The sequence below is a fragment of the Palaemon carinicauda genome, chromosome 43, assembly GCF_036898095.1.
Source record: "Palaemon carinicauda isolate YSFRI2023 chromosome 43, ASM3689809v2, whole genome shotgun sequence".
NCBI lineage: Eukaryota > Metazoa > Arthropoda > Malacostraca > Decapoda > Palaemonidae > Palaemon > Palaemon carinicauda.
In genome coordinates, this window is record NC_090767.1 from 50,328,846 (window position 1) to 50,339,493 (window position 10,648).

The 10,648-nt window shown below is 42.1% G+C and overlaps 1 protein-coding gene across 1 annotated transcript; it reads right to left on the reverse strand.

Moving 5' to 3' along the window:
• Positions 1–8,470: 8,470 nt before the first annotated feature.
• LOC137633864 (octapeptide-repeat protein T2-like) lies at positions 8,471–8,959 on the reverse strand. The gene has a single exon (XM_068366105.1). The coding sequence runs from the start codon at positions 8,957–8,959 to the stop codon at positions 8,471–8,473; it is 489 nt and encodes a 162-aa protein (XP_068222206.1).
• Between the last annotated feature and the right edge of the window lie 1,689 nt (positions 8,960–10,648).

The following is a 10,648-nucleotide window of genomic DNA, read 5'->3' on the forward strand; positions in this document are numbered from 1 at the left end:
AAGATTTGAAACGTAGGAAAACTGTTCCGGTAAACATCCTTTTTGGCGCCTTAAGACGATGATGAATCGCTTGCATAGATAAACGGACCCATTAAGGAGAGAGAGGAGTGAGTGAGAGGAGAGAGAGGAGAGAGGAGAGAGAGAGAGAGAGAGAGAGAGAGAGAGAGAGAGCTGCTTAGTAATCTATTTAAAGTTAGTCTTTCCGTTTCTTCCTCTGCAAAGACTACAGAAAAGTCCACAGGTTAATAAACTCTAAAGTCTAATGTATCACGAAATGGTTTATTCTAATACATTCCTATTCACCTCAGGGGACATATCATTATTTGAAGGTGAAGGACTTCCGACTCTCTCTCTCTCTCTCCTCTCTCTCTCTCCTCTCTCTCTCTCTCTCTCTCTCTCTCTCTCTCTCTCTCTTTCCTAATAATCCACCCAGCTTCAAAATGGGAGGAAGCAACATGTGGTTTAATTTCTGTTGTCTTACCCATAATGAACTAATTATAAAACTTTTCTTCTTCTTCTTTTACCAACATCTCACCAGTGGTACCAACATAACGATGGCAATATGTCCCTCTCTACCTTAACAGTGCTACCAACATCATGCTCACAAGATTTCTAATAATAATAATAATATACAGCTTTCAGACGTCTCCTTAGCTTATAATTATTATTATTTCTCAAGTTAACACCGTCTTCCGTCGGGAAAGGATGAAAAAAAATTCACGGAGATCTGTTGTTGTTGGAGTCGGTGACGACAAAAATGTCTCCAGGAGACTGGAAAAGTCTTCAGAATCCTTTTTAGACACTTCTTCATTTTTTTCAAACCAATGCTGATACGAACCTCTGAATAGGTATGTATAGTTATGGCTAATATTAAACAAGCATTGGTGTATGGTTGAATATGATCAGACAATTTGTTAGAGGACAATATAACTGGCCTCAAAATGCAGCTTCTGTTATTCAAGACTGGAACGCTGCAATGCGAGGATATGACGTTAAATCTTCAAGGACAGCTGCGAACTCTCCAAGAGTCCTCCGTCTTCAGTCTTCAAATGATTTTCGTCGCTTCTCCCAGAGGCGCTGCGTTTTGGAGACTGTCGTGCAGTCGCCTCTCAGGATGAATCCTCCTTGGGTGGCTGCAGCACTGCCCTTGATTGGGGGCGTTTGGAAAGCCCGTGAAGAACTACGTGGGTGTAAACTTGGATTGCGGCAAATGGAGGCAGAAGCCTTGAGATTCAACGACCAGTTGAAATCCAGATGGTTTGTTGGCAAACTTCTCCCCGAATTTGACATCGGAGTGAGGGAGGAACTCATTTCTCATGGTAACAAGCCCATTTACATCGGTTTGGCCGCTGCTGGCACCATATTTGGTTTAATAATGTTTGCTACGAGAAGGACGGTGGAAAATCTTGAGGAGGAAAAAAGCAAGTTACAAGGACAACTAAATGAATTGAGAATGGCAGTAGAAGAAATGAATGCAGAAAAGGAAAAGCAAGAAAAATTGTAAGCTCGGAAAGAGACCGAGTATCAAAAGCTGAAAATTGAGTGCGTTGAAAAAGACCTTCAGATGAAGGAACAGGCATTTCTTAAAACGGAAATGGAGGAAATTAAGAAAATCTATAATGAGAAAATAGAAAAACCTGCAAAACGACTGCGGTCCAAAGAGATCTTCAGATTAAGGGAGAGGAGAAGAAACAGGCAATTCTTAAAACGGAAATGGAGGAAATGAAAGAAATTAATAAAATCCTTAATGAGAAAATAGAAGAACTTGAAAATGACTTGGAGAGAGAGAGAGAGAGAGAGAGAGAGAGAGAGAGAGAGAGAGGAGAGAGAGAAGAGAGAGAGAGAGAGAGAGAGAGCAATAGGAATAATAAAGGCTGAAGGGGAACAATTGAGAAACGGAGGTAAACAAACTAAAAGCAGAGAAACAGATGAAAGAAAAGATGAAAGCTGAGAAGACTTCTGATCATCCAGAAAGGGAAAAGGAGTCCGTGAAAAAAGACATTCATGAGAACGAACAGCCGAAGAATGAAGACACGAAGAAAGAGAATAAGAAGGAAACGGAGAATAAAGAGGAAGATAAGCAGGAAAATGTATGAAAGGCTGAAACGAACGCAGCCTCCGGAAACACTCTTGACATGGATATCATAATGGACGGTTGCCAAGAATTGAGAAATATCCTCAAGAATGAGGCAGCTGATTCTACGTGCTTACTAGGGAAGCACCTTCTCAAACTTGGCCTTTTCGACGCTGCCAGGAATGACTTTGAAACTGCGAGAACGGTAGAAGAGGGATTTGAAGAAAGTTCGAAATTCATAGATGATGCTAAGGCGCAAAGGAAGAAATGGGTTAACCAAAACCGTTATGAGATTTTGGGTATGAGTCAGACGGCCACTAGGGCAGACATTTTAAAAGCCTTCACAGAGTCTTGGCCATGAAGTATCATTCGGACACACACGAGGGGCCGAACCCAAATTCACAGGATGGATTCGAGTGGAGGTTTTAAAAGAGTGAATTATGCTAAAACTGTTCTGACGGATGAAGAACTGAGAAAGTCATACAATGAATGGATTCGACCAAAGTCAGGACAGAAGGACCAACGGCATCGATGGCCAAAGCGAGTGTTTTGAGGATGTGTTCAACTGGTGGAGCAAAGTTTTCGCAGGTAAATAAATAATTCTTCCGGAATTATATAAAAAAAAAGATAGAAAATCTCACAAAAAATATAAAAACAAAAAATCCAAAAAAATTTAAAAACAAAAAAGCCCCCAAAAAGAGAAAATCTTTAAAAATACAAAAGAAAAAAACATGAAAAATTAAGAAAAAAAAACAATACGTGGGGAGAATATTATTAGAATAAGTTTCTTTAGAGTTTTGAGGAAAGTATTAGTTTTAGTTTACATTTGTAAGCAAACAAGTTTTTATGTAAGAGCCATGAGAAGGATCAAGTAGATGGGACTATGAGAGGAGAAAAAAGGGCTATTTTAATTAGGAGAAAAATATCCTTTGATGCAAATGGGACAACCTGTACATCCTTGGGTACACAATGGCCTTAGTTGGAGGGATCAAGTGGATGGACTATGAAAGCATGGAGCGAAAGGGGATTTTTTCAAGAGGAAATATCCAGGAAGTGCTTAAGGGATGCTTGGCTCAACTACCCGGCTTGAAGGACGTGGAATAACCTAGAGGACTTGCTCTACAGAGGGGAAAACCTTTGTCTTTTTCTAGTATGCTATGTTCCCTGGTGTGGTCGTACAAAGGCTTTGTCAGGTGAACAAACGGTCAGATATCTAGATCTATTCTTTTGGATACTAACCCTCGAGGGTGGTTCTGATGGAATAATCTAGAAGACTGGCTATGCAGAGGGGAGGAGGCAAGGTTCTTCTAGCATGTAGTCTGGTCCTTGTAGGGGAACCAAAGAAATCAGGCTGGGGAAAATAGATGACTCCTTTGAGGAGAAGAAGCAGCAAAAAAAAAATATGCAAAAGGATAATATAAAAACTTCAAAAAAAAACTCAGGAAAGAGGAAATATTGCTTTGCTTCAGGAGTACAAGCCTCCATCATTGGATAAAGTACGGACTCAATTGGGAGGATCACCTTGCTGGAGGAAATATCCTTTGCTGCAGAAGTACAAGCCTCCATCATTGATAAAGTACGAACTATATATGCATATATATAGAGAGAGATTGTGCTTTGTTTCCTCAATTCTAACTCTTACACGCTTGAGGCAGGAAACAGAAAAGAATCTTACCTGAAAGTAAAGGAAAAATATTTGTATCAGAATAACACTGCACTGAATGGCCTCCCTGCCCCAAGGTAGGGCCACATGAAAGAGAAAATGTGGAGACATCCTGAACAAAAGAATAGTTGCAGAGACTGGGTGACAACGCTGAGTTAATGAATAGAGAATATAAATTATTTATATCATAGGAAGAGAATAGAAAGAGTAGGAGAGACGTGAAGGAGGCGGAAATGCTTCACGAGTCTTAACGGGGGAAGGTTAGTGTCGTATGAAACGGTTCCGGTAAACATCTTTTTGGCACCAGAAGTAAAGATGAGGAATCGCCTGCATAATGAATGCACCTGTCAAGGGGGTCCCGAGAGAGAGAGAGAGAGAGAGAGAGAGAGAGAGAGAGAGAGAGAGAGAGAGAGAGAGAGAGAGAGAGAGATGAAAGTATTTGGAAACTAAATCTTCCATTACATTAACTACACATGGAACTAACCAACAGTTCCTCTTAGCCAACTACAAATGCAAAATTTCTGTTAATTCTCCGCAAAAGAAAATATCAAGTAGAAGACCAATTGAACTATCAAAACCTTTTTTATAATGATGCGAGATTTCGACTTTACGGAATAATTTCTGCTGAATCTGATTCTGTTTTGCAATGTCCTGCAATGTTGATTGTTTTACGAAACCTTCAATTGCAACACTTCCAAACAGAGAGGAACTGATGAGAGGAATGAGATCTTTATTTGTGGTTTCTCCAATGCAAGTCACCAGTGAACCTCAGATGGGGATTCTGTGTCTTAGGACAAACATTGATTGACAATATTAACAAAACATAACATAAGAACATAATAACATAAGGATAACATAAGTCATGCTATACCTGCACTGAATGGCCTCCTTGCCCCAAGGCAGGGGCTTCATTGTCAGGGTTCCTTAATTCGATCATAGAAAGTGTCACTTGATTTGCTCTTAAGAATCATCCTTTCTCAGATTCTCAAACGATCCTAATCAGCAAGCCACTCACTCTTCCTTTTCTTACTTCTCACAGGACAATGTCCAGGGGACCTCTCCAACCATGGAAGGACCAGGAAGACCCAAGCAATGGTTGCTATAAGCTCACCCCTAAAAAACCTCCCATCTCTATCTCACAAGGAAGTTAAAGTTAAATTCACTACTGGAAGCTATTGGCTATAAGTAGGTATTGAACTCCCGACCCACAAATTGCAAGTCAGAGAGGTTTCCAGCAAGTAGGCAACCACAGACTTAAGAAGAGATTCCTTTGGCCAAAATGAAGAGAAATATAATTTGAAATAGTTTTGTTCCTCTGATTATGTAGAGAAAGTCTCATTAAGAAAAAGAGAGAGAGAAGAGATCAAGGAAAGTATTGAGAGTTTTCTATCTCTACACAAACACAAGTCTCTTCACAATTCAATTCCTTCAAAAAAAAAGATTCTCTTTTAAAAGGAAATGAATCTTTGGTTATTATCAGACCCAGGTATTTGTGACACCAGATTAAATACTGTTGAATCATGTACCCTGAGGGAACTTCCTTCTCTAATCAAGAGTTTCGTAATTAATGATATATCAATTTTGATTTGTTATTTCCCTGTTGGGGGAATCAATTAATATCTCTATAGTTCGTTTCCTCGTCTTGAGAGAGAGAGAGAGAGAGAGAGAGAGAGAGAGAGAGAGAGAGAGAGAGAGAGAGAGAGACTTCATACTTATTGCGTTTTGAAATCATTCATTCATTCATTCTCTCTCTCTCTCTCTCTCTCTCTCTCTCTCTCTCTCTCTCTCTCTCTCTCTCTCTCTCTCCTCTCTCTCTCTCTCATGTAAAGATCCGACTTAATCATCCCTGAATGATGTTGGAAAGGACGAGGACGGAAGTGCCATTGAGCAACCGCGAATTGAAAGTTGACAGCTGCTGATTGAAGAGTTGAATGAGGACGGAAGGGGGGGGGGGGGGGAGATGCCCCCCCATACCCTACCCCCATCCGGACGTTTCCCGTTTTCTATTTTCAAGGGAGACTAATATAGTGTTAGATACTAATTCCCTTTCTCTTCTTATCTCTTGTTTTCGTCCTCCCTCTTCTTCCTATTATCTTTTCCTTCTGTTTCTCCCCTGGAAAGCAGTCCTCCCTTCTCTTTGTGCCTCTCTATCACTCCATCACCCTTCCATCTATCCCTGAATCCTACTAGGATCCCTTAAGGTCTAGGAGCTACCAAGTCCACCATCACTCAAATGACAACCCACATCCTTCAACATAATTCAATCATCAAAATGTGGGTTTTATGAAGAAAGAATTCTCTGGGAAAAGGGGAAGATAATTGGACAAACCTTTTACCTGCCTAACATAAATCTTCCCATAGAGAGAGAGAGAGAGAGAGAGAGAGAGAGAGAGAGAGAGAGAGAGAGAGAGAGAGAGAGACTTGCTAAATATTCTATTCGCGGAAAACTTCAGGTTTAGTATGAAAAAGGGAAATAAATCGGTCATTTCTGACTTTCACAAAACACTATATAATATTTTTCCAGTATTTCCTCCTCAGCCATTTCAATTTTTCAGAAAGTCTTGTTTAATTTTCCTTTTGCCATCTGGGTGAATATTATTCAAAGTATGAATGAATAAACATTATCTATATTCACTGAATCTAGGCAGATAGTTCATCCTTTGACCACCCTGATCACAATCACGTGAAATAAGGTACCGGACACGACCAGGTTCCTTCACAAAAACCTTCCCCTTACCCAACCTTTTCCTTTCCTCCAGTATCATTCAAGTCACCTAATGTTCTTATTCGTATCTTATTTCCCTCAATGATTTATTATGTTTATTCCAAGACATTTTATAAGCTCCAAAATGAGTCTGTTTTTCTTGTTTCAACTGTTGGTGGTTTTGTTGTGAAGTTGACTTTCAGGAACATTATTCTATCTTTCTTTATTTCCTTTCCTCACTGGGCTATTTTCAAAGTTGGAGGCCTTGGGTTATAGCATCCTGCTTCTCCAACCAGGGTTGTAGCTGAGCTAGTAATAATGATAACAATCATGGGAATGTTTTTCCTTTCACATATGACCCATCACTTGCTAAAACCCAGTTCTGTCCCTTGCCTCTTTTCCCAAATGTGTTTCTTCTTCCTTTATCAAGAGAATCATCATCTTCCTTTATCTCTTAACCCATAATAACTTCCTTTACCTTTTATACATCTTGAAGGACAAAACCTGATAAAGGACTCATAGGAAATAGATCTGAAAAGTATCCGGTGAAAACAGGGATATACCACCTATTCAAGAAGCCCTAGTGATGGACTATAAGGTCGACTGTCCCATTTGAGTCCCATTCCTTCATCAGACTTATAGACGAAGGAATTTCCATTGCATTGATGTATAATATTACTTTATTGAATTCTGTTAACCTGAAACCTATTTGAAGCTCAAATTTTCCGGAGAGGTGATGTCTTTGGCCCATGTAAAACACTATTTATAAAGAACAACCGCAGCAAATACAGCGGTCTCTAGTCCAGTGCTGGACAAAGGCCTCTGACATGTCCTTATTCATGTTTGGGATTTGGCCAGTTTTCATTACCACTCGGATTAGTGATGATGGGGCACTTTCGTCTGCTTGCTCACGGCAAACCAGCCTAGTATGGGTGGCTCTGGCAGTCACAGCTTTACTGATCATAGTTTAATGGCAACAGTTTCTCCTGTGTTGCCATATAGCTGCCCTTAAATTATTGCTTGAACAAACATTGCCTTCTTGTTACTGATCCATTTCTGTTTATGCGCTGCCTCTTCCTTTCCTTGAGGCCTATGTTATGGCCTGCCTCTTCCTTTCCTAGGGGGCTGTTTTATGGCCTGCCTCTTTCTTTCCTTGGGGGCTGTTTTATGGTCTGCCTCTTCCTTTCCTTGGGGGCTGTTTTATGGCCTGCCTCTTCCTTTTCTTGGGGCTGTTTTATGGCCTGCCTCTCTTTTTTGGGGGCTGTTTTATGGCCTGCCTTTTCCTTTCCTTGGTTGCTGTTGGATGGCCTCCCTCTTCCTTTCCTTGGTTGCTGTTGGATGGCCTACCTCTTCTTTTCCTTGGTTGCTGTTGGATGGCCTGCCTCTTCCTTTCCTTGGTTGCTGTTGGATGGCCTGTCTCTTCCTGTCCTTGGTTGCTGTTGGATGGCCTGCCTCTTCCTGTCCTTGGTTGCTCTTTCATATTCCTTTCCTTGGTTGCTGTTAGATGGCCTGCCTCTTCCTTTCCTTGGTTGCTGTTGGATGGCCTGTCTCTTCCTTTCCTTGGTTGCTGTTGGATGGCCTGCCTCTTCATTTCCTTGGTTGCTGTTGGATGGCCTGCCTCTTCCTGTCCTTGGTTGCTGTTGGATGGCCTACCTCTTCCTGTCCTTGGTTACTCTTTCATATTCCTTTCCTTGGTTGCTGTTGGATGGCCTGCCTCTTCCTTTCCTTGGTTGCTGTTGGATGGCCTGCCTCTTCCTTTCCTTGGTTGCTGTTAGATGGCCTGCCTCTTCCTTTCCTTGGTCGCTCTTTCATGGCCCGCCTATTCCTGTCCTTGGTCGCTCTTTCATGGCCTGCCTATTCCTTTCCTTGGTTGCTGTTGGATGGCCTGCCTCTTCCTTGCCTTGGTAGCTGTTGGATGGCCTGCCTCTTCCTTTCCTTGGTTGCTGTTGGATGGCCTGCCACTTCCTTTCCTTGGTGGCAATTTCATGGCCCGCCTCTTCCTGTCCTTGGTTGCTCTTTCATGGCCTGCCTATTCCTTTCCTTGGTTGCTGTTGGATGGCCTGCCTCTTCCTTTCCTTGGTTGCTGTTGGATGGCCTGCCTCTTCCCTTCCTTGGTTGCTGTTGGATGGCCTACCTCTTCCTCTCCTTGGTTGCTGTTGGAGGGCCTGCCTCTTCCTTTCCTTGGTTGCTGTTGGATGGCCTGCCTCTTCCTTTCCTTAGTTGCTGTTGGATGGCCTGCCTCTTCCTTTCCTTGGTTGCTGTTGGATGGCCTGCCTCTTCCTGTCCTTGTTCGCTCTTTCGTGGCCCACCTCTTCCTTTCCTTGGTCTTGGTCGCTCTTTCATGGCCCGCCTCTTCCTGTCCTTGGTCGCTCTTTCGTGGCCCGCCTCTTCCTGTCCTTGGTCGCTCTTTCGTGGCCCGCCTCTGGCTCCCCTTGGTCGCTCTTTCGTGGCCCGCCTCTTCCTGTCCTTGGTCGCTCTTTCGTGTCCCGCCTCTTCCTGTCCTTGGTCGCTCTTTCATGGCCCGCCTCTGGCTCCCCTTGGTCGCTCTTTCGTGGCCCGCCTCTGGCTCCCCTTGGTCGCTCTTTCATGGCCCGCCTCTCCCTTTCCTTGGTCGCTCTTTCATGGCCCGCCTCTCCCTGTCCTTGGTCACTGTTTCATAGCCCGCCTCTCCTTGTCCTTGGTCGCTGTTTCATGGCCCGCCTCTCCCTTTCCTTGTTCGCTGTTTCATGGCCGGCCTCTCCCTTTCCTTGGTCACTGTTTCATGGCCCGCCTCTCCCTTTCCTCGGTCGCTGTTTCATGGCCCTCCTCTCCCTTTCCTTGGTCGCTGTTTCATGGCCCGCCTTTCCCTTTCCTTGGTCGCTGTTTTATGGCCCGCCTCTCCCTTTCCTTGGTCGCTGTTTCATGGCCCGCCTCTCCCTTTCCTTGGTCGCTGTTTCATGGCCCGCCTCTCCCTTTCCATGGACGCTGTTTCATGGCCCGCCTCTCCCTTCCCTTGGTCGTTGTTTCATGGCCTGCCTCTCCCTTTCCTTTGGGGCTGTTTATGTCAGGAAAATTACTTGGAATTGAAAGAGAATGAGCAAGAAAGGTAAGGAAAGGAAGGAAATGATAACGGTAAAGATGACTGCTTGGAGGGAGAGAAGGAAGAGAAATGGCTAAGCAAGAAAGAGGCTCAAAATAGAATATAACGTAAAATAACACAATACTCAGCTTCAACACCGCAACATTCATTCAAGTCACTATTCATATTCACTAAAGACATAATTTATACTTCATATATTCCTCTTCCTAAATAGCTTTATAAATAAAAAAGTAAAATATTAGTCTTCAGCTAAAAGGGCTCCACTGAAGCCTTTTTGACTTCTCCACTCTGAAGTTTTACTGAACCAATTTTGTCCTCTCCGAAGACATACCAGTGATCGCTGGAAATCATTTGGTCTTTAGTATTGCGCTGAAGACGGCGGTCGAAGAAAGATCAGCTTCCTTTGGATCTTTCGGAGCCATCTGCAGTACACGTCGCACTCGCAGGCAGAACTCAAATTACCATCTTATTGTTGAAAGCGAATTTATGGCTATTGCTTCTTCACTTTGTTTCTTACTTTATCTATCTATCTATCTATCTATCTATCTATCTATATATATATATATATATATATATATATATATATATATATATATATATATATATATATATATATATATATATATATATATATATATATATATAGTCATTGCCTTAATCTATTCTTTGCAAGAAATGCGTAAAGGTATACAAGTTTGATTTTCAAGAATTTCCCAACTTGCTGAAGAAAATGTTTTGCTGGAAACAGGCATACCAACCCCCACGAATATCAAGACTCGTCTAAATTAGCTGCTGAAGACGGCAATGCGGTGTGCTGCTCGGTTGGCAGTCCTGCAACTCTCAGATTAGAATATGCATGATAACTTCCAAATGTTATTTATTGTTCATCTTCAATACGTAGTAAAACACAGAAATGAAATAAAGTTGTAATTAGCGCAAAGAACATAATAGAAGAGGAGGTAGAGATTATAAATAGCTTATATAAAAATAATATTGGAATAGGTTTTGTTTAAACGAGACAAGTCTTGAATGATCAAAGTGAAATACCAACGACCAATGTGGAGCCACGAGTTGAAGGATTCCAAAATTCATCGACTTATTTCAATATACAAAAGCTTAATTGAAGCT

What these genes read in the sequence shown, in the direction of transcription:
- LOC137633864 (XM_068366105.1), bottom strand. Translation starts at nt 8,959, where the DNA reads ATGAAAGAGCGACCAAGGACAGGAAGAGGCGGGACACGAAAGAGCGAC.